General features: G+C 46.0%; 2 protein-coding genes across 2 annotated transcripts in view; one reads left to right on the top strand and one right to left on the bottom strand.

The window, feature by feature from the left end:
• Window positions 1-22,416, bottom strand: part of mpp4a (MAGUK p55 scaffold protein 4a) — an 81,603-nt gene extending 59,187 nt beyond the window's left edge. Inside the window, exon 1 of the mRNA XM_029256820.1 lies at window positions 22,345-22,416. The gene's annotated coding sequence lies outside the window, so the exon portion shown is untranslated. The remainder of the gene's footprint in view (window positions 1-22,344) is intronic.
• On the top strand, window positions 21,910-24,583 carry LOC108920665 (frizzled-7-A-like). The gene is made up of 2 exons (XM_029256821.1): window positions 21,910-22,143; window positions 22,360-24,583. Exon 2 carries the CDS (start codon window positions 22,395-22,397, stop codon window positions 24,075-24,077), a length of 1,683 nt encoding a protein of 560 aa, XP_029112654.1. The 5' UTR covers window positions 21,910-22,143; window positions 22,360-22,394; the 3' UTR covers window positions 24,078-24,583.
• Window positions 24,584-24,755: the final 172 nt, after the last annotated feature.

Genomic DNA, 24,755 nt, shown 5'->3' with positions numbered 1-24,755 from the left:
CAGAGCCAGGGTAAAGCCAGCACTCCCAGGGGTCTGGTCTCCTGTTCAAGGGATCTGAAGGAAGAATGGCCCCACATGTCATCCTGTCTGTAGAGTTTGACAACCGCTATCGCTCTGTCAGCCTCACAACAGATCGAGGCTGATACACTCCTTCAGTTTAAACGTGGCTACCAATGCCGACTGCAGAGGTGGAGCACGGGCCGGTTTGCCTTTGGGCTGTTTTGCTGCTGAGAACCTGAAGGATGTGGAAAAGAGAGCATCCTCTTACTGCTCATGTCAGGGAAACACCCAGATAACTGCGGGTCTGAGGGGTCAACAAAGCAACTAGATATGGAGACATTACGAAGACCAAGGAAATGTGGAGACATGACGTGTTCATCATCTCAATCTCACTGGTACTCCCACCTTTACTATTGCTGCTGCTTCATCACTTATGGTGCATCAATATAATGTCATTTTAAATGTCTACCCATTTATAAAGCCGGTTGTTTCATAGGAACAATTTAGGTCAAGTAATTTATTCAAAGGTACAACAGTGGAATCTCAAAGGTGGATACGAATACAGCATTTCCTGGATACACAGCAGTACACAGTTACAAAATTTCAGGCGGATATGTATTTTGAATGTTCATCTAAACAATAGAGTGAGTCAAACACACACATATAGAGTCAGAAGCCACTTGTCCTGAGCGGGGTTGCGGCAAGCCGGAGCCTAACCCAGCAACACAGGGCACAAGGCTAGAGGGGGAAAGGACACACCCAAGACAGGACTCCAGTCAACCTCAAGGCACCCCAAGCAGGACTCGAACCCCCCACCCACTAGACAGCGGGACCTTGTCAAACCTGCTGTGCCACTGCCAAAAGAGTTACTTCGCTCATTAAATGGGGAGGTTGGAGCTCCCAGCGGCTGTGAGGAATCGAGCCTGAAACCTTGAATTTCTTGAAAATGTGAGACCATATTAAACGCAACGTGGTTCTCTTCAGTCTTTGTACCACCTTAATGTAACCAGTTCAACCTGCGAGACTGTGTGCACCCTATTAAGGCAGATATTAAATCCTGCATATTGCCAAGCAGGCACATGACTTTGTTTTTATCCTTTGTTTTAACACCTCCACATCCACAGAGACAGACGCAGAATAAAACCCACACATGATAAACAAGATACACAACCAACATTGCTATTCCCCCTCAGGTGTCAACACAGGGAGACCTTACATATGTTGGGGATAGGCAAAATACACAAAAATCTTTGTTCAATTTCCAAATCCAAAATGCAACATGAATTAAATACAGTACAAATGTAATCACAGCTGTGTTTTTTTTTTTCCATTTAATATACTGAAATACTACCCATCTGTCCCCACGAGTCTAAGTGCACATCTTCCCATATGTTTCTGCTGCTGATATTGATCCCATATATTGGTATGTGCTGGTGGGGAGTTGACTGGCAAGGTGAGTAAAGGCAAGCAGTACAAATACTTCTCCTCTCTATGTCCATTACTCTTCAATCACAGACACACACACACACACCCTAATGTTCAATTCATCATCACAATAGTGTTACATCATCCTTTATCTCCCCTGGATTGCATTGTTATTTCATGTATTTCAGCTTCTTTGCCCCCTCAGCCAGGCTTTGACATCTGGCTGGAGAAAGCACTGCTGACAGGAGCAGCTCTTCTTGGTCTGACACGACCCCCCCCCCCCCCCCATGTGTCCCCTCTGCTCCACTTTCGCTCTCCTTCCTGTCCTCTGCGTCCACATTGCCGTTGCTCACCGTATCCTTCCACATCCCTACCTCCCTGCCCTGTTCTCTTCCACAGGAAAAGCTCAGTAAATTAAAACAGTTCAGTTAATTAAATCCGTGCAGGGGAACGCTGGGTATTTGGAGACATGCTGCTTTCTGTCCACTGCCTCACAGGTCCTCAATTCCAGCACGCATGTGCAAGAGGAGCTAGGAGTGACAGAATGTCCACATTCCAAAGGCAAACCTCCCACTGCTTGAGAAACAGAACAGAAGAGACACACTTGAACACACTACATAAAGGGCAGCTTACAGTGTATTAGTTAGAGCTGCTGCCTTCAGATGTGAAGGTTGCCACTTTAACCCTTCCATACTGCTGTACCCTTGAGCAAGATGCCCACCTTAAATTGCTCCAGTAAAGTTCCCCAGCTCTATACACTGTCTGAACCACTCATCCCATACAGGGTCGCAGGGAGCCAGAGCCTAACCTGGCAACACAGGGCATAAGGCTGGAGGGGACACACCCAGGACGGGCCAACAGTCCATCACAAGGCACCCCAAGCAGGGCTGGAATCCCAGACCCACCAGAGAGCAGGACCTGGTCCAACCCACTGGGCCGCTGCGCCCCAGCTCTACGAATAGAGAAATTTTTGCAGGAATCTTAACATTACAAGTCACGTTAGACAAAAATGTCAGCTGGATGAATAAATGTAAGCGCACATGCAACACTTCACACTGGCTTCACTATTCCTGCACCTAGAGCAGCCTCACACTACCAAGCTTCACATGTCTCAGACAGCGATAAGGGGCAGAATGGAACTGGCCCTGATATTAACAGCTAGACACTTGGAGACTGACTCCTTGTCTCATCTCTACTGACAAAAGCAGGCAACAGCAGTACAGTTAACACACCCACATCCCCAGCCCCAGCAGCAAAGCTGGGATCTGCCCTGCAGATGTATGTTACACACAGGTGGTTAACAGATAAGGCCATGCTGGTATCTCAGCCCAGGGGGGTATCTGATAGCTGTTGGATAGAAAAATAGGACTAGGACATATGGACAGGAAAACTATGCACCGTGATGAAGTGTGTAAGGTCTACATACTTTTATTTGGTGCTTTTCTCCAAAGCAGTCTCCAATGTTCAAGCTATTTACAGTGATCTTCCCATTTATACAGGAAGCAGTATAGTACCTTGGCCAAGGGCACAAGAGCGGGCAGTGGGAATTGGACTGTCAAGGGACCTTCGAGGAGAAGGTGGCAGGGCTAACCGCTAGAGCACCTACTGCTGTCTGTTTACAAATATAACCGATACCAGAACTATTCTATGTTACTGAGAAAAGCTGAACTTTTTTCGTTCAGGACACTGAGTCATGCTGTAGGAATCGATGCTTAATTCTGCCAAGGAATTGCACACGGATGCTCTGCTTTGTCGCGGAGGCGAAAGAGACCGTTGCGACATAATGGTAAGCAAGCACTGAATGAGTTTCGTAAAATGTGCCTTTTTCTTTTTCTTTACATTTTTAGGTTACAAATAATGACTCGAATGACCCGACAGTCAACTAGGACCTTTCCTCCCCAAAACTCTGAGCAGTGAAAGAGAAGAAGACGTGGGAGAAAGGAGCGAGCAGGAACAAAGAGCGGGCCCAGCCAGGACGGCCGTCAGCCCCAGGCCCTGACAAAGAAAACAAACTGGAGAAAGGCACAAGAGAAAACGCCCCCCACCCCACCCCACCCCACCCGCATAAAGCTACACACAATTGAGCCAAAGTCTCTGCCCTGTGACCTCTGACCCTCCAAGTCCCCTGGGGTCAGGGGACTCAGTGCGCTCTGACTGCAGCCTTTATCTGCACTATTCCCAGGGTCTGCATCCCGTCGGACCGTTGGACCGTCGGACCGAAGGAGGGTATCGCCGAAGGCAGAGGCATGGGATGACACAGGGATGACCACCTGTAACCTGGTTAGAACTAGACTCTCAGTTTAAACAAGACTCAGGCCTAAATAGAAAGGGGTTTGGTAACAGTTTCCCAACTCGGTGAAGATCTGCGCACGTGTAACCAGTTTAGAACCAAACTAGGTGCCGTAACGGAGAAGGGGGGGTGCACACTGGTGGCGGCTCCATTAGTAGCGGTTCTGGTGCATACTTCGAGAAGGTATGTAACCAGTCCTAGAGCCTGGAGGCAGCGGACTGAGTCCTAGTTACCAGTCAAGTGGCAGTAGCTCAGCCTGAATGTGGAGGAGTGGCTGATTAATATTGATGAACTTGGAAACGGTTTGTTTTTGTGCGACGCCGTGGCTTTCTCACGCAAGTCGGGCCGGCCAGGGGGAGGAATGCATTAGCGCCGTAAAGTCCGAAGAAGAAAGGAGGCCGGCGGAGTGCTGAAAGCAGGCCGCCACACAAAAGAGAGAAATACTCCGTCCCGTCTCGCAACCGAAGAGGGACAGAAAAAGAAATTATGGAGAGTTTTTTCTTTGCCGGAGAGGGGTTGATTTCAGGTCCTTGTTTCTCCTACAGAGTCCCTCTGAATCCTATGACAAAACCGCTGAGGAATCTGAATCATGTCAAATGGTGAGTCTGGAGTCACTGGGCCAAGAGATGAAGGTCAGGACCCTACAAGAAACGGAATAAACGGAGACACCAAAGACAATGCCGGCAAAGAACTTAAAATTCTGTAAAATTTTTAACAAAAGAACATTCCGAGAAAGTTACACTGGAATGCTTGAAGCATTTTGCCGAACTATTTCCCCAGCACATGAGCAGGGAGTGAGTGGAGCTGCACGTTCAGCTCCCCGAAGTCTCTGGCTTGTTGCTTCAGATGCCTGTCCTGATAGCTGTCTCCAGTGCAGAAACGATAAAGTCTCTCCAAATTCTTTAAACGCCGAGCTACCTCCCCCTCCCCATCTTCCTTTAAAGATTTTCTTCTGACTTGATCCATTTTCTTCAACATCGCCTCTTGAATTAGATCTTGCACCAGTAACACGGTATGAAATACTATGTAAATAGCTGCGCATCAAATTACGTTTTAGCAGAAACGCAGAGAGAGAAATCAGCAACAGACTGACATTATGTCCCATGTCGTCGGTCAATTCAATGGTGGTTCTTCATGGGCACACCGCATACAGCTGGTGCCTCACAGCTCGAAGACTGTGGGTTCAAATCCCTTTCAGCTTTTGGGGAGTTTGTACATTTTCTTTGTTTTCATGTGGAACTCATCCCAGAGTCCAAAGAACACATTTCAGGTGAACTGGGGACTCTAAATTGCCTTCGGTGCATGTTAATATTTTGCTATATAAGTAGGCAAATACTTACAGTACTTTAATATAATACTACACTGTATTAGCCTGGGACAAATAATGTTAGTGCATTTACATTTACATTTATTCATTTAGCAGACGCTTTTCTCCAAAGCGACGTACATCTCAGCGAAAATACAAATTTGTGCATTACGTTAAGAGAAAGAGACATAGCTGCAGACATGTCATTAAGTAAACCTAGTCTGTTTCTTTCCACTTGATGCACCGATGTTCATCGCTCGAGTAGGTGCATGAAACGCAGGATACATGAATCCTGATAACCTTCCTAGAATTTTTTTTTTTTAATAAGGAAAAATGTTGGTTGTTAATAATTGCACTTGTACTAGTTAATAACAATTGTCATCGTGGAGGAAAGTGTCTGTTAAATTAACAAATTAAACGCAAACAAACTATGAATCTTTATAGCAAGAAGTCCATTATTCCTACATCTCCCATTAATTTACTTCGTCCACAGTAAAGCAGTAAGTACATAGACACGTAGCCAGAAAGATTATTTACTGTTACTGACTACAAACAGTTCAGCGTCTTGCTCAGAGATACATCAGGAGATCCCCTCCTGGGATTTGAACTTATAACCTTTCGGTCCCAGGTTGCTTAACCAGAATGCAAACTGCTTGTTCCACAGGAACACAAAACGGAACTGAATGGAACTGAACTAAATGGATCTCTTCTAGAGTGGTTTCCCTCTCTTTGGTGGCTCTCTCCCTCTGCAGTATGTCTCCCTTAGTCTAAGCTGTGGGAGGCAGCTTGGCGATGTGGATATCCCTGCATGCCTCTTGGCCATAGCCCGCCGAAGATTGTCATGTTAATGGCTCTGAATGGGGCGGTAATGGGATGGAAATGGCGTGCACTCTTTAGCACAGCGACCGCTAGCTGTCCCACAGCCCCGAGAGCCTGCATCTCTTTCAAACCAAGTCTTCTAAAGGGGCCGTCATCACACAGTAAGCAGAGACATTTCCATTTAAAATGCAAAACTGCTGGGCAGATAGAGCTGGGGGAGGAGTTCTTGGTTCCAGGGCAGTGGTATGGAAGAGCATACTTTTAAGCACTGACCTGGGAACAGCAAAGGAAGCACCAGACCGTTACAAAACCAAAAAAGTCATTGTTCCCAACCCCACTGTCATTCGGAGAATAAAGGCAGAAGGCATCTGCGGCGACTTCCTGTACTGTGCATTTTCACCAATACAAATTGCTGAAGAGACAGACATGAAAAAGGATGCTTCGTTACAAGGGAGTCAAAGGAAAGTGAGACTCAGCCATGAAACACACACATTTAGCTGAGACTTCTCTCCAAAGCAACTTACAATGTTAAGGGTACAATTATTTACCCATTTATACAGTGGGGTAATTTTCTACTGGAGCAATTAAGGGTAAGTTCCTTGCTCAACAGTACTACAGCTGGATGTGAGGCTCAAATCTGCAACCTTTGGGTCCAAAGGTAGTTGTTCTAACCACTATACTACAAGCCGCCTCCACACATGCCCCTAAATACCAGCAGTGCCTTCCCTATACTCTGTACTCCTCATTAAACATTAAAATGTGCTCCCGTACCGTTTACACTATTATGTGTGCTACACTTATGATTTGGCTGGAGAAACTGAAGAGCAAGTGAACCCCTGTACTCTGTGGGTCATCGAACCCATCACCTCCTGTTGCGCCAGAGCTATGACAATGGCCGTGTATTGCTCTGATCTGTCCAGCCGCGATTTACAGTTCTGAACCGAGTCCGCTCTTTGTACTCGGGGAGGTTTGGAGTGGTCATTCTTGGGAATGAGGACAGTGGTGTGGCACACAGCCATGCGTTCTTATTTCCTGGTATTTGTATGGAAAACAGAAGTACTGTGGCCCTACCAGGGTTAGAGTTATATTTACTTTTCATGTTCATTCCTTTAACAGACACCTTTCTGCAAAGCAGCATACATTGCAAAAAACGCAAAAAGTGCATTACACCAGCAGATGTAGAGATCAACATGTCGACGTGCTTCATAATGAGACGACCATGACTGCACATATAGGTTATTTGTTTCCAAACAGATAACGCAGTACACTTTTAGCAAGCACATGGAAGATGTGAGGAGAAGTGAGTCGAAATAAATGTGTTTTGTGAGTCGTTTGGAAGAAGGATAGATGAATAATACCACAGCTGTACAATTTCTCCCGATGCGAATAAGCAAGGTGTGTAAAATAAAGTAGTACATATTCATAAAATTAATTAAAAAATTTTGAAAAATTAGCAATTACTAAATATCCGTTCAATACTCGATTGAAAAGGGGCGCGGTGGCGCAGCAGGTTTGGCCAGGTCCCGCTCTCCGGCGGATCTGGGGTACGAGCCCTGCTTGAGGTGCCTTGTGATGGACTGGCGTCCCGTCCTGGGTGCGTCCCCTCCCCCTCCAGCCTTGCACCCTGTGTTGCCAGGTTAAGCTTCGGTTCACTGCGACCCCGCTTGGGACAAATGGTTTCAGACTCTGTGTGTGTGTGTGTGCGTGTATATACACTTGATTGAATGAATGAACAATGGCTTTACATAGAGAGTATGAAAACTTGTGTCGGGTATAGCAATACACTCAAAGCAAGGGACTACTCTGTTCGCCTGCAGATGTCCACTTCCGCACCTGGTATGACCCTGTCCCGTGCCAGTTGACCCCACTTCTCTTGTACTTTTCTGCATGGAGAAGATCCCTTCTGGAGGCTCCCTGGGTGGGTTGATGTTCGGGTGTTTCAACTACAAGTGGGTTTCTGCAGAGCTCAGGGCTTTCAGCTGGTTGCATCATGCATCAGCCCATGAGGTGGGCTGCGATCAGATGTGCTGCCTCTCTGTGCCTGGCTGTTCTGCACATAGTGCTGTCATTGCATTGCTGAGGTATATATAGCACCTCAGCCTACTCACTCACCAAGGGTAAATATAGCTTTCAAATACCTCACCCATTGGGGTAAATTAATAGATTGTCATGAAAATACAGACTCACACATTTGGCAAGCGCTAGGTTACATTCTCAAATAGATAGAGCTGAGCATTTTTGGCTAGATATTGCTGTACTTCACAATTAAAAGTGCAAAGATTGCAATGACTGAACACCACATAAATATTACATTACTTTAAATAATGCAAATTTGAACTGTTCCTGTAGACCTTTGCCATGGAGATTACCATATCACCTCTGATATGTTATTTACTGTATGTACTTTCACTAGTTACTGCAGCTTACAAAAACACTTCTGGGAAAAAAAAAAAATTATATTTTTGAGCAATTTAATGGAATGTAAAAGAACTGCAGTGGCTTGTCCATGTCAAGGTCATGGCACTCAGGAGCCTATCCCAGGATCATGGGGCGCTAGGCTGGGAGGGTACACCTTGGACAGGACACCAGTCCATTGCAATTCTCCTACTGTGAAAAGAAAAAAACTCCGTTGCGGTGTTGAGCTTCTATCCTCCCTTTCTCTGAACTGGATCTGATGCCGTCTGTTTGGGCACCAAGTTTCAACTTAAATGACAAAACCACAGTCCTTCTCAAACCATGGCCTTTCACTCCCTACCCCCCTCCGAAGCATCAGTTCACCCAACAAAGGAGCCCATTTGCACGGTGTGAGGACATAATGCAGTTATTAGTCTGGAGTTCTGGGAGGGTCACACAGCAAAGGCCAGCGTCCCACCTCAGAACAATGCAGGAAAACAGCAGAAAGGCAAAGGGGGTCAAGGAGCGAACTCCGCGCCATATTACTTTCTTAGTTTCCTTTCATGTTATGAGTAATTATGCATCTTTTGATTCATAAGATTATTATCACTCACTGTGCCAAATGCAACAGGCCTATTAAATTCTAAATTACATTTTTGAAGTAAAACATCTTTCTACCCTTTCCCAAAGGCTTTTCACTGCACGTCCTTAAACGGGCTGCAAATGTGTTTTCGTTTATCCAAAGATAATATCAACCTTTTGAAAATATTTTAATAAAGATCAAATGCAGGGCATTTTCTTTTTGAGAGACAAATTAGAAATCTGGGGAGAAATAACACTGCCAGCAGATCAAAAAGATCAAATTAAATATTGATGCCGGTGTATGAAGTGAGGTGTCAGAGTAGGTAACAAAGTCACAGTGGTGGTCCTTGGAAAATTAAATTCATTTGCACAGATCCGCAGACACGCGGCTGCTGGCAGCAGCTGAAGCTGTCACTCGGCAGAGGACTGCTATTTCTGGGCCCCGGGAAACCCGCCCTGCCCCAGACAGGCCTCTACAGCCAACCTTCTTCGACAAAATTAATTAACATCCTCAGCTCTTTGTTGCTTCCAGATCACCAGCTATTCCTTTATATCAGTTCATCGCAAAAGAAATCTAGTGGGATTTCCCAGGGACAAGGAAAAAAATGCACCTCAAGAGAAGGAATTACATACTGCCCTGGATTTATTCCTTCAAACAATTTTGGAAAAGCAAATACAACATATTCCAAAATCTCTAACCTTGGCACCTAGATCCAGTAAGTCCATATGTCACTGTATGTGTTTTTTTTTTTTTTTAATGAGTTTGATATTACAAAGCTTTCCAGAAAACATTTTTACTTTGGGCAGTTTCATTTGTAGTTTTGAGCCGGATCGTCACCTGCGTACAGTGTTGTACTTGACAGTTCGTCTCGCACAGATTTGCTCCGCATGCTCCTATCACTGTAACCCACGGTAGGTGCATCTGCACAATTTCACACCGGACAGTCACGTTGATACAGCTGCCACAACATTTCTTATATTTCCTCCTAGCAGAGTCAATGGTATGCGAGTGTGAGCTTAGTTGTGTCTGCTGGGAGGAATGGAAGGAGACTCCTGGTATCAGCATTAGGTTCTGCTCCCAACTCTCTGCAACTTCTGCCAGGATTGTCTCATAAGGAGCCCCGCCCTGTGTTTTGACATACTGAGCCCCTCTACCGGGGTCAGACCTTCAGCCACACCCCCCCCGGCCTTTGTTGTCTACCTGATTTTTCTTACCCACTTAGCAAATTTTCTTTAGATTGTTATTTTACACTGCTATACATCTTTCTTATGTTTTCTTCCGGACACCCCCGATCTCTGGCTGTACCTCTTCTTTGTAGAAACATTTCAGACAGGAGGGACAAGGGTTAACTCCCCCTCAGCTACCGGCTCCCTGGCCTGGGGCTGCAAGGGGTGTCGGGTGATGGGGAGGAGCGACCCGCACACGGGGGGGTGCGATCGGCACCGCTGTCTAGCTATACACATTCCAGGTTCTGCTTGAACAACAGCACCCGCTTCCTACACAAATGGTAGGTCTTCAGTAAAACACAAACATTTCGCTCAAAATCCGGGCTCTTGAGGAACACCATCCGAAGTACTGAGCTTGCTTTCCTCTTGCGAGGGAGAAATTCAGCTACAGCGGCTCGCTACCAGCCGCCACAGAACGTACCCTGAAGCATTGCTTTTGAGATGTTGGTCATTGCAGAGAGTGAATTAGATCAGAAACAAAGATTGTCCACAGCATATTTTGTCCTGAACGCTTCCGCTCTTTCCTTTTCACCAAGTTTCAACAAAATCATCTGGTCTGTTTGCCCGTCCACGAATCGCAGACACGCACATACCTTGCAAGCACTTTTCTTGACCCGTATTAACCTACCCCAGCGAGTCGCCTTGGACACAGACATCAGATGAACATACAATAATAAATATAATAACAATAATAACTCACGCATAAATTCAGAAACATACTCTAGACTTCATACTGCAGCACAGTATATATCGGTTTTCTCGGTCGAGACCGTACACAAAATATGTTTAAAATATAGAATCAAAACAGAACTGAACCTTTAGTTTTGGGGACCTGAAGTAAATAACATTGTAAGTCGCTTTGGAGAAAAGTGTCAGCTAAATGAATAAATGTACATGAACATTCAGATTCGACAAGCAACAAGACACATGTAGATCTGACTTCACACTGTATCTATACTGCTGTCAAGATAACCCCAGTTCAACGTGTACTGCTCTCCCACAATGTGCAAACGTCGGAAAGGGGTGAGCGGTCGAGGAGGCGCCGAACAACAGAATGAGCACGAGAAGTGAGTCGACACAGCACAGTTCTTGGGCTTTATCGCAGAAGAAAAAGAGGGCGCCGATTCAAAGGAGCCGCCCTCGGGCCCATGGGGGGGCATATCGGGCACTATCAGAGAAAAGGGCTACAGGAAGGGAGGCCTGTCCTTTGTCAGCGACAGCAGATTTACAGCATGCATCCCCCCGCTCACCCGTGTCCCTCCTGCTATCCCAGGAATGTGCTGGAGTACATCTACAGGAGGCAGCGAGCAGGCCGGGGGTCAGTCCCTCTGTCAGGCTATTGATAGAACGGCCCGCATCGGACCTCTTGTTTCATCTGAAACACGACGTCGGAACACAGGATGTGTCAGAAGTCCTCCGTCTATATCGGAGGCGCTGGAACTTTCCGGCGGCGGCGAGCAACGCAAAATAAGGTGGCATGAGAGGTGACGGGTGGAATTTTAAACCGCTTTGATTAAAGAATGTGTCGCTCAACGGAAAGGTGAAAGGAAGGGATTATCAACAAAAGTAACATGCAGATTACAGGTTCTCTCGTTTCTCCTTTTACCCACTGCTCCCGTGAAAGTCCTTTCCACATATGAATAGAGAGCACATGGCCTTTCTCTGCTGATTGAGCCTAATAATTGCTGTAATTGCACAATTTACGGTTCAAACTGAACAAAAACCAGGTGCGGTTCTGGTTACAAATGTCGGGGTTGTCTACCCCTTTTCTTTACTCATGCTGAGCAATTTTAAAGCCTTCTTTTATCACCGACAAGTCCATCAAAACTACTGCATTCGTACTGACATACCGTCATAAATGAATCAAACTGAAATCAGTTAGGTGGAAAATCATTCAACTTAATATATGAAGAGTAGTGAGATTCATCGTAAAAAATATTGGTAAAAAGTTTACTAGATGTTCAAGGTCTTGGTACCACAGACACAGGTGTAACAAGCTTAAACCTCCCATTGCATACAAAAACCCCCCCAATGCATACAGAGTAAGGTCGATACAGGGTGTAATAAAGATGGAGAAAAACTCTGTGGTCCTGCTAGAACTAAGACACCATCTGAAACATCGGAACTCGGTGACGACGTATGTGCAGGGAACCACAGATCTCATTAGCTCCTTACTTGGTATAGATCCACACAATGGAGAAGAGAACAGAAAGCATAAACTAGGGCTGTGGATCAGACACTCAGGGCCATGTGGTTTTCTACAACTGCAACTTGCTCCTCCGGAATGAAGTCTGGACCGTGAGAAGTTGAGAGTGGGAGGGAGTGAATGACAACGGGTTACACCCATTGACACCCATCAGAACTGAACGTTTCGACTCACCTGTCCTCGTGTGTCTCACAGTCCACAATCTTACTGATCTTACTGTCTTGCATTAAAATACTTGGCTGTGAAATGACGGGCAGTGTGGTTGCAGTTAACGTCTACGTTAGGGTGAATTCTCAGGCGAAGCCATAGTTCGAAATATAATCTTCTAATACACCACAAGCATTTGTGTGTTGTGTGTTAGGGAATTTGTTACCATGATATGTGATACAGGGGCCAAAAGGTATGAAGGTAGTGCTAAAGGGTTAAATAAAAGATGAGCTGGTGCCGAGCAGAGGGCCCAGTGTGGAATATAAATGCCTTTCGTTGGCTTTCATCTTTCTTGTGGAGACCATGGAGCAAGACTCCTTTCTCCAGAGCGTCACCCTCCCTACTACACCCCTTATGTCCTCTCCTGCCTTTCCTTTTTGTCCATCCCTTCTGTTTTACCTTTTACACTCCTCTCACTCTCTTTCTTAGTGCCTAATGCTTAACTAAACTAACATAGCTCCTAATGTGGTCTTCTGGCAATAGAGTCTAGCACAGGGGTTCTGAACCAGGCATCCAGTGATCCAGATTCCTATGGTTCAGACTCTTTGAGAAGGTAATTAATTTTCAGTGCAATATTTTCTCTAACTTGTGGATGTTTTTCTAGTAGGCCTCTTTAGCTTTTATCAGATTCTTAAAGGGGCCCAAGGCCTGGAACCATCCAAAAACTTCTGGTGTTGTGGAACTTGAACCTCTGAAAGTAAAAGAAAATGCCATTATAGCTCAGATACAAAAAGGGAAACAGAAACTGGCTATCTGTCTGCTGACACTGCTCTGATTCTTATCCAGACCCATTTGAAAATTCACCTTGGAGATGAACCCCACCTCACAGTTACATGCCAGCAGAATTTCACACAAATGAAGGGACTGCTCAAATCCCTGGGAAACCCCAGTATAGACATACATATGGATTTCTCAGCCTTTCGACAGTGGGTTATCTTCTATCAATTAAAGACATGCCATACCCCAAGCACTATGCACAGAAACACACAAACAGGCCATTCCTACACACACTCAAGTACACGCTACAATTTCTCTCTACTGAGTGCTGAATATGAGGCTATACACATGTGGGGTGCAAAACCTACTCTTACAGGAAGAGCCAACAACTCAATCATCAATATTAGCTGTAATATCTAATGGTCAAGGTCAGATATCCAGGTCACAAAAGCTCCAAGGAGCATCAGCTTAGTCAAGCAAACTAGAGCATAGGCTGGGTGAAAGAAGAAACCCCCGAAACACACACATGCATACACAAGGCACTGCTTTGTAAACAATGCTAATGCTAGCTCGTGTTCCCATCCATCTGGCTCACCGTTCTGTTTAGCGGTCGACAATCTCCAGTTTAAACACAGGAAAGCCCCCAGAATGAGCTGTTCCAAGTCGTTTTTTTTCTCCTCTATGTGTCAGACAAAGGCTAGTCCAACACACCCTATCGGCAGCATACGGAGCTTTCCAGGCTTTGCGCCTCCTGCACACGCGGCCCTGTCCCAGTAACCACAAGTAGCAGGAACACAGGTTCCCCCCCATTACCAGCAGACCTTACACAGTCAGTGTTTGCGCAACATAAATCATTCCTTCACCAATGTGTCCCATGCACTCCCCAACGTGGTGTGCTTGTTGACCCCTGCTAGCAGAGGTCAAGTGTTGCCGGACACAGGCCAGTTGGACTTCCCCCAAGATTCTGCCCCACTCCTCTCAGGGCACCCCAGAGTAACTTCCCTCCCAGGAGGGCCCTACAGGTAGACAAATCCCCATCATTGCACCTGTATATACCCTACCTAATGTCCAGGACTGTGTTGAAGGATGCAATAACTTTTACCCTTTCAGCAGCAGTGACAGCACCTACCATTGCTGACAGTAGTACAGAAGGTAGCACAATGCTCAAGAAGACTGATTTCACTGCCTTGGGCACAGGTTCAAATCCAGCCTCTGGTTGTAGTACCCTTGAGCAAGGTATTTACCGTTAACTGATCCAGTAACTAACTAATTCACTGACTCAGATGTAAAAACTGCTAAATAAAAATTCTAGGTAACTTAATATTGTAAGTTGCCTTTGAGAAAAGTGGAAGCAAAATTAATAAAGTTAATGTAAATATTGTTTCAACCTCAGAAGAGACATTGTTGTGGAGTGGCTGGACTGCCTAGGCCATGCAAGATGGAATCTAACTTCAGCAGCAGGAAATACTTCCCAAACACATCATATGTTATATCAGTGGTCCCCAAATCTTATCTCAGGCCACCCAAAAACTTGAATATATTTCTTGAACTCCATCACTTTTTTTCTTAGCACGCCTCTATGTTCCAGGCATGTATGGTTTTTCAACAACAAGGTGCCTATGAACCTGTGCTGTTATGCTTGTGTGTGCAGAGCATGTACAACAGCAAAGAGGGATTTTCATCAGTTCTCCCTCCTGCCTTTGATGGTCTCACAGTTCTCTAAATGTTTCCCATAAAACGCTTCTTGGCTGCCAGCTCTGTTTGGGTTAGCGGCCTGGCATGTTTACACTCCTAATTCATCTCCCAAGGAAAAAACGGGGATGAATTAGTAGATTATAAGGGGAGGACTTGTCCTATGACAGCTGGTCAATGCAGTCTGACAAAGTGTACAGCAATCACTCAGTACTTACAAAAAAAAGTATGAAACACTAAATCACAGATGCTGACATTTGATCTACATTGGATATCCACCGCTGTTTTGTGAAATACAGATTTACAGGAACATTTCAGAATACTGTTTAACAATCAATGTTTCCAAACAACGTTACAAATAACTATACATCTACAACTTAACATATATCCACATATATGCTCTTTGTATATAATGGAGTACATTACAACTGAAAGGAAACGACAGAGGTTTGAATACTCTATCACTGCGACTCCGATCAGTGAAATAGGGAGAAAAAAAAAGTATTCCACTGCTGATGGCTACTGTGCTGATTTGCAATGTTAATGTTTTAAAGGATAGTTTTATGAGGGACGCAGGAGCTGTAATGAGTTATGGAGGAATAATATGCAGACCGGGGAAAAGCTTTGGACGCTTACACTTCTGGACATGCAGAGGGTGTAAATAATAGAAGTGACTCAGGATCAGAGCACCAGCCAAATAAGCGAAATTGAAGTCAGACAGGTGGATGAAGGTTCGTTGCACGGTGGGAGGATGAGCAGCCGTGTGCTCGTTAAATCAGCCGGAGCCAGCGCCAGCGCCCCGGTGCAGACGGTCCTTTGTATTGCAGGTTTACTTCTCAGACAGCACAGCGGGACAGCCTGCTTTCTGCTCCAAGCAAGACTCCCCCAGTACAGCACATCAGAGTGAGGGAGACATGGAAATGTCACTCCGCCAGGGCACCTGGGGAGGCGTTTGCGTGTGAAGAACCTCTCCTTCTTCAGGTTCGCCAGAAATCTGGTGGAGGGGTTGGGCGGGGGAGGCCTGGCCCAATGGAGTGATGAAACGCAGCTTCAGAGCCTTCACTCCAGTGGATCCCTCGACGCAGCACAACCTCTGTCGGAATCATGGAAGGGGCCAGGTGCTCAGCATGTCCAAATGCCGCAGAGCCCATGCAAAGATTCTGACCGACTTAAGAGACAAAGTGTAGCAAGATAAAGCACACGCTGTCTGGCACTGGCCTTGTCAAATCTCTGTTGTTTATTGTTGTTGTTAGATTATCAGGCAGATGCTATAATTCAGGTATATGTACCCTGCCAGCATGGTATAATAAAAATGATGAATATTTTAGAACTGAGGGCAACAGATTGCATGCATAAAAAAACACCCAAGAAACATTCCAGTTAAAACTTCACCTTCAGCACTGCGAGATGAAGAGTATTTCCCGATGAGATGTCACAACTGTAGATACTTTCACACACCATTCCAGTCTTGGGGGAGATGAGCCATACAGTAGATTGTCAAGGTGATGTCATTGGTTATATGAAAGCTAACAACTGATTAATACTGAGAGCAGTAAGGATGCACGTTGGTGAAAGGCGCCCCCCCCACCTCCCCCACCTTTGCAACAGGCCAGGTCCACACAATAACCTGTCTGTAGTTGGCGCTTCTCCCATAACTGGCAGTACACTACCTCACCCTTTCTCCTGGGAGACACAGACACGCTATCGGTTTAACCATCTCCTATGTCTCTGACAAACAAGAAAATCCAGAAAAATATCACAGAGAAATCATCTGTTCCAAGGTGCTGCTCTTCAGTTCAGCCACAGTCTGTCTGCTTGCTGCTCCCTCAACCCCTGGTCGCTGGAAAACCACAATAAATCTTTCCTTAAGTGCTGGTGTGTGACTTCTTTCTTTGTAAATTAATTTACTTACTGGGTTCAGAAGGGCACAACAGTAGCTCCCTTTTTGGAGTAGAACACAAAAACACTTAAAAGAGCTCAAGCACACCGTGTTTTGCCTTACTAATTTCACTCTAGAACTGCTTAAAGTCCATGACACACATCAAACCTGGGTTCCCAAACTAGTGTGCGTGACACAGCACAAGACCAAGTTACCAATTTACAGTCACAGGTAGTTCCCATATCACCTGCCACCCAGGTGGATTACCGTAACTGAGCCAATTTCTTTCAAACCATGGCTTTAATATCAGTTTTCTTGATAAATTCACATTTGGATATTCAGGCAGTTAGTTTTACAACTACAAAGTAGTCATATGATTTACAGTTAACTGAAAATAAAATTACTCATATAATAAAAATAGGAATTGGAATCATTTGTTAATACATCAGTACATATAAAATATGAATATAGTCTATTAGTTACTGCAAAACAAACACTATTTATAATTTAAAATACTACTCACAATATTACATGGAAACAACTCACACACATCATCTGAAACCGCTTGTCCCATACGGGGTCGCAGGGAGCCGGAGCCTAACCCGGCAACACAGGGCGAAAGGCTGGAGGGGGAGGGGACACACCCAGGACGGGACGCCAGTCCATTACAAGGCACCCCAAATAAAGTAATTTCAAATACATAGAGGTATATACCCTGGGCCAACAGTTAGTCTTATTAAAAAGGGCTTACAGCCATTGTTCCTGGAGCAATACCACTGGGGAAGCATTCCGAGGTCCTGCAAAGAAGCTATGTGATGATGCTTTTAAGAGCCAGTTGAACAAAAAGTATTAAAGCCAACTATTGACACTTGTTTTTAACATCACATTTACATTTCACATTTATTTCTTTAGCAAACGTTTTTCTCCAAAGCGACTTCCAATGAACTCTATGTAGTGCTACCGCTCCTCACACCTTATTCACCAAGGTGACTTACACTGCTAGATACACTACTTACACTGGGTCACTCATCCATACACACACACACACACATTTTCAGAACCGCTTGTCCCATACGGGGTCACGGGGAACCGGAGCCTACCCGGTAACACAGGGCGTAAGGCCGGAGGGGGAGGGGACACACCCAGGACGGGACGCCAGTCCGTCGCAAGGCACCCCAAGCGGGACTCGAACCCCAGACCCACCGAAGAGGAGGACTGCGGTCCAACCCACTGCGCCACCGCACCCCCCCTCATCCATACATCAGTGACATTATTCCAAATGGGGCTACATTCAAGCATACATACTGTCTATGCTCAACAGTAATTACAGCAGGATGTTTCTTATACATGGGGGTGCGGTGGCGCAGTGGGTTGGACCACAATCCTGCTCTCCAGTGGGTCTGGGGTTCGAGTCCCGCTTGGGGTGCCTTGCGGCGGACTGGCGTCCCGTCCTGGGTATGTCCCCTTCCCCCTCCGGCCTTACGCCCTGTGTTGCCGGGTAGGCTCCGGTTCCCCGTGACCCTGTATGGGACAAGCGGTTCCGAAAATGTGTGTGTGTGTGTGTTTCTTATACAAGAAAAATGGTACCACAGCAGTTTACCACAAACCCATGAGATCTGACGCCCTTCATGCACGTAATAACACTGGAGATTTACTTCACAGAGTTGGACTATACAACATCAAAAGCACTATTCATCAGATCACACTTCAAACCAGCTACAAATAAAAGCAATCGAGATTTCAAAACCTTATCTAATAGCTTTATTGATATATTAACACAAGTAAATATACTAAACCAGACACTAAACTCTGTCTACTTTCAAGAAGGGTCTGAAAACTCACCTTTTCCAGATCATTTATGGTGTAACTGTTCACGCATCGTAACTCCATAAGCATCCCCAGATACAACCTTTATTCAGCCACTACTCTGGCATTGTACTTGCTTATTTGTGTATCTTAGAAAATTAAAAAAAAAAACAAAAAAAAATTGGTGTAGGTATCGGGATTTGTCTACCCTGTGTCTTATGCACCTACTTGAACGATGAACCTCGGTGCAGCAAGTGGTAGGGAACAAACTAGGTTTGCTTGAGACTTTCATGTCTGCAGTTATGTCTCTTTCTCTCAATGTAATGCATAAATTGTACTTTTGCTGAGATGTACGTCGCTTTGGACAAAAGCGTCTGCTAAATGAATAAACGTAAATGAATAAATGTAGTACTGAATCAAAACTTAGTTTTTGAAATGCTATACATAGAACCAGTTTAACATTTGGCTTTCTCCTTCATTTGCTGTTTCTCACACAGAACTTTATACTCAATTCCTTAGCTAATTTGAGAGAAACCTGAGCAAACTATTGCTTCTTTTTTTTTTTAACTCAGACCAGTGTTGCTTAACTAAAATAAAGAAATTTTATCAGTGAAGTCCTACAGCCTTAGTTCATTGCTCAGTAACACAGTTCTCAGAAAAAGAACGAACTAGAGACAAACTTCTTTAACACTGAGGGATGAACTTTTACATTTGAGTCAGAAGTCCTCTAAATGTTGACTGAAACATTTTCATACCCTTTTAACCTGATAAGAAAAACCACTGGATTTTACCTTTATCGTATCTCAAACTTTCCACAAAGTATGCAGTCTGAATAGTAAACAGTAAAAAATTGCGCTGTTATTGCCATGGTTATTTATAGACCAGACTACCTTTAACCCCTAATCCTTATATTCAGAGGTTATATGTAAAATAGAAATTTCAAAATCGAAGCAAGGCCTAAAATGCACCATCATTCCTAGGCTTCTGTGTGTATGGCTGTTGTTCGGCATGTGCTGGAGTTAGCAATTTGGTCCACACCTTCACTGATGCTATATTTAAGGTCGCCGCCATACCGTTTTAAGCATTTGTTTAAAATAATGTAAGCATGTGTTCGAAAACTTTAAAACGGTAACTGTTCTCCCAACATAGCAGCAGCTAGTGGTTAAGGACACGAACTTACAACATGAAGGCTGCCAGTTCAAGTTCCAGCAAGGCCCCAGCGCTCTCGCCTTTCAGCAAGCTCTTTAACGTTATCAGATTTTATACATATTTCTGTTTTTAAGTCATTTTGAACAAAGCTGTTGACTGAAGAAAGCTATAATTATAAAATGATAGAAACTCCTTCTTTGGGTAGACAGCCACCGTTTTTCTTTTACTCATCAGGCATTATTATCATTAGCGGTCTTGACCTTCGTCACAAGCGTGCGTGAGCTTTCCGCTGGACTTCCGCACCCCCCAGATCCATGTAATTGTGACTAACTTAAGAGCGCTGTTTGGAACATGTGAAACGTACTCATCGTAATGAAGCGACTGTGATTTTACTCAACGTCCCAATGAAAGCTTGACTCGATAGAGCCCACTTTTTAAAATGATGGCCAGGGAGTGTGTGTGTGTGTTTCTTTTTTTTTCTCCTTTCCCTTCTTCTGATGTGTTGAGATAAATGACTGCTAAATTCTGCATGCCACGCCAGAGTGGTTCTTGTTGGGGTTCAGCTCCTGGAAGCCCTTTCAGTCTCATTCGGGTGTAAGAGGAGTTTTCAGTGGGCTGTTAGCAGCCGGCTTATCTGTAGGTCAGGAACGCCTGCACTGCCAGAGCTGCATGCCATACACCACCTTTAAGCGTTTCACCTGATCGTGATCGCATCCATATGATATGGCAGCCACTGTCGCCATTTCTCGTCGCAGAGGAGGCGCTCGATGGGCTCTGTTGTCTTACTCTAATTATGTTAACGACAATCTCATTGTCTGCAGCCGCCGGGCCATCGAACCGGTGGCGATAAGGCGGCGGTCCGCGGAACAAAGGCACAATGATCGCTCGGCCCTAATGACACCGCGCCCACCACGCCAAATAGGGTTTTTTTTTTTTTTCTTTTTAATTAAATATTTAAAAATTGAAGGGGGTGCGGTGGCGCAGTGGGTTGGACCACAGTCCTGCTCTCCAGTGGGTCTGGGGTTCCAGTCCCCTTGCGACGGACTGGCGTCCCGTCCTGGGTGTGTCCCCTCCTCCTCCAGCCTTACGCCCTGTGTTGCCGGGTGGGCTCCGGTTCCCCGTGACCCCGTATGGGACGAGCGGTTCTGAAAATGTGTGTGTGTGTGTGTGTGTGTGTATTTAAAAATTGAAGGTGTGCGATAACTAATCTAATCGCATATATCTTATCTTTCGAACGAAAAAAAAAAATGCAGATCTTCCTTAACGCTTTCTTGTAAAATTATACTATAGGCTTGTAAATACACAGTTGTTTTAGGAGCAATAATTACTCCACGAATCAATGAGGCTCATTATTTAACCGCTATTGGCGTAACTGCAAAAAACGTAGCGAGTAAAAATACCGCAAAAAGAGGGTTCTTAGGAGGGGGTGCGGTGGCGGAGCAGGGTTGGCCGGGTCCTGCTCTCCGGCTGGTCTGGGGTTCGAGTCCCGTTTGGGGTTCCTTGGGACGGACTGGCGTCCCGTCCTGGGTGCGTCCCTCTAGCCCGGTGGCCTGTGTTACCGGGTTAGGCTCCGGTTCGCCGCGACTCCGCTTGACAGGCGGTTTCAGACTGTGTGAGGTTCTTAACCATTATACTTCAATGAAGGTGCGCCGTTCTAAAAATTCAGGAACGTAAGTATCGGAATTTTAAGGGGAAGACGTTTCGGAACGTTTATTTTAGTTACAGCTGAATCTTTAAGTTTAAAGTAACGGCTTGTGATGCAATAAAAAGTACGTTTTGAAAGCTTCCACTTTTTTGTACAGTAAGTAACCAGTGAAATTACGGTTATGTAAACTCAAATATCGCAGATTTAAACTCGGAGAAACTATCAAGATACAACACTCGTGTAACACGTATCTGTATTGGAAATCGATTAATTTGCACGTTGAGTATGAAACTCTTACATTACACAGATTTGGTTTAAATGATGAGGACACAATAAAGAAAATAGTTATGGACTCCCCGCCCTCTCTGTCCAAAGTCTTACCGTCCAATCAGCTGAGGGGCGCTAAAGAAAAACAAACCACGGGATTGGTCAGGAGGTCGAGGTTTCCAGGCGCCCCGTCGAGAAGCACCAAGGCTTGTGAATGAGGGGCACCTGGAAACCGACGTGACATTATTGTGTGCTCCGCTGTGTGTGTGTGTGTGTGTGTGTGTGTGTGTGTGTGTGTGCGCTCGCGCGCGCGCGCGCACTCGCGTTGCTGCTCCGAGCGAACTTTTCACTGTGAAGTCAGTGGACCTGGGGCGCGGACGCCAGACTGGCGAGAGCGGAGCAGCGGAAAAGTTTTCGCCTCCAAACTGAAGGACTTAACATCTTCGTGACTTTATTTTCTTTGGCTGGGGAAATGAGTTAAAATGGCATGGTTGGGCATTCGCCTCCTCATTTGAAACGTTTTTACTGCAAAGTGAGTAGAAACAGTGATTACTTTCTCGGTTCGGCAGTGACTGTGTGTTGCTGACGAAACAAGGACTTTGACTCAGCGAATCTGGGAACGGACCACCGCCGGTTTCATCATTACAAGATTTTTGCTTTGTGTTCTATACTTTTTTTTTAATGCAAGGTTTTTTTTAAAAAACTTTTCAAGTACTAGTAAGGAGCGACTGACCGTTTTCTCTGACAGGACCGTAAACCTCGCTTCACTTCAGGCTCATCGTTATGGCAGCGCCGAAGAGCCGGGTTCGCTGTCCCGCCGCGAGGAGCCTCGTCCTCGCGCCGTTGCTGCTGATGACGTTCCAGCCGGGCTGTGCTCAGTACCACGGAGAGAAGGGCATCTCCATCCCCGAGCATGGCTTCTGCCAGCCCATTTCCATCCCGCTGTGCACGGACATCGCCTACAACCAGACCATCATGCCGAACCTGCTGGGCCACACGAACCAGGAGGACGCGGGGCTGGAGGTGCACCAGTTCTACCCGCTCGTGAAGGTGCAGTGCTCCGCCGACCTCAAGTTCTTCCTGTGCTCCATGTACGCGCCCGTGTGCACCGTGCTGGAGCAGGCGATCCCGCCCTGCCGCTCCTTGTGCGAGCGCGCCAGGCAGGGGTGCGAGGCGCTCATGAACAAGTTCGGTTTCCAGTGGCCCGAGCGGCTCCGCTGCGAGAACTTTCCGGTCCACGGCGCGGGCGAGATCTGCGTGGGTCAGAACACGTCGGACACGGGCGGCCCCACCTCTCACCCGACCCCGTACGTGCCCGAGCTGGTCACCCTGGCGCCCAACGTCGCCCGGACCGGCCAGCAGTTCTCGTGCCCACTGCAGCTGGAGGTGCCCTCCTACCTCAATTATTACTTCATGGGGGTGAAGGACTGCGGGGCCCCTTGCGAGCCCCAGAAGATCAACGGCCTCATGTACTTCCGAGAAGAAGAGGTGAAGTTCGGCCGCCTGTGGGTGGGGATCTGGTCCATCCTGTGCTGCGTGAGCACCCTGTTCACGGTGCTCACCTACTTGGTGGACATGCGGCGGTTCCGATACCCGGAGCGACCCATCATCTTCCTCTCTGGGTGCTACTTCATGGTGGCGGTAGCCTACGCGACAGGCTTCTTCCTGGAGGACAAGGTGGTCTGCATCGATAGGTTCAAAGATGATGGCTACAAGATGGTGGCCCAGGGCACCAAGAAGGAGGGGTGCACCATCCTCTTCATGATCCTCTACTTCTTTGGCATGGCCAGCTCCATCTGGTGGGTCATCCTGTCCCTCACCTGGTTCCTGTCTGCCGGCATGAAGTGGGGGCACGAAGCCATCGAGGCCAACTCGCAGTACTTTCACCTTGCTGCCTGGGCAGTGCCAGCTGTTAAGACCATAACCATCCTGGCCATGGGGCAGGTGGACGGGGACATCCTCACAGGTGTGTGCTATGTGGGCATCCACAGCGTGGACTCGTTGCGTGGCTTTGTCCTCGCGCCCCTCTTCGTGTATCTCTTCATAGGAACCTCCTTCCTCCTGGCTGGCTTTGTGTCCCTGTTCCGGATCCGCACCATCATGAAGCATGACGGCACCAAGACGGAGAAGCTGGAGAAGCTGATGGTCCGCATCGGTGTGTTCAGCGTGCTCTACACAGTGCCAGCCACCATCGTGATCGCCTGCTACTTCTATGAGCAGGCCTTCCGCGAGCAGTGGGAGAAGACCTGGCACATGCAGACGTGCAAGCGCTTCGCCGTGCCGTGCCCGATGAATAACTTCGCCCCCATGACGCCCGATTTCACCGTGTTCATGATTAAGTACCTGATGACCATGATCGTGGGCATCACCTCGGGCTTCTGGATATGGTCTGGGAAAACGTTGCAATCGTGGCGCCGCTTCTACAAAAGGCTGAGCAGCAGCAACCAGGGAGAGACGACTGTATGACGTTTTCATGAAGGAGATTCTCAAGCGACACTGAAGGAGACGTGATGGAGAGGTGTCCCCAAGCTCAGACTGGTACCGTTCACCTGGTTCATCTAACCTACCTGCACACTTTGAAGCCCTATCACCTTTGAAGGTTGTCATAGAGCAACTCTTCTGGGGTTTTTTTTATTTTTAAACTGTGTGTTTTTAAAACTGATGCTTATATAATAAGAGCAAATGGGAGACAGACAACTAAATGGCAATGAAATCAATGATACACATGCTTATTTTCTCAAATATTGTATATTAAGACGTTTCTGAAATAGCATATGTGCCATATTTAGAAAGAATTGTCCCATGAATGAGAACTTGCTGCTGACATTTCTATATAAAGTGATGTTGACACATGTATTAAATTGATCAAATGAATGTTCAATGAAGGGCTTTCCTCTTATGACTTCTGTCAAAGTATTTCTTTAATTTTTTTGTAACATTGACTGACTGAACTCTATATGCATTCTGACATTTCAAATCTTCACTTTATTTCCACTTTTCCCATTTATTCTAGCAATATTTTTGTGTTGTACTTTTTGTGCAGTTTGAGATTCATGATATTTGTGCCCATTAAATTTTTTTTTTTTACCTCATTTAAATCTTTTTTTTTTTTTTTTAAATACCCCCAGACAATCATACATTCTT

Source organism: Scleropages formosus, chromosome 12 (genome assembly GCF_900964775.1).
Source record: "Scleropages formosus chromosome 12, fSclFor1.1, whole genome shotgun sequence".
Classification (NCBI taxonomy): domain Eukaryota; kingdom Metazoa; phylum Chordata; class Actinopteri; order Osteoglossiformes; family Osteoglossidae; genus Scleropages; species Scleropages formosus.
Note: the sequence above shows the minus strand (reverse complement) of the source record. Positions and strands in the feature narration are given on the sequence as shown.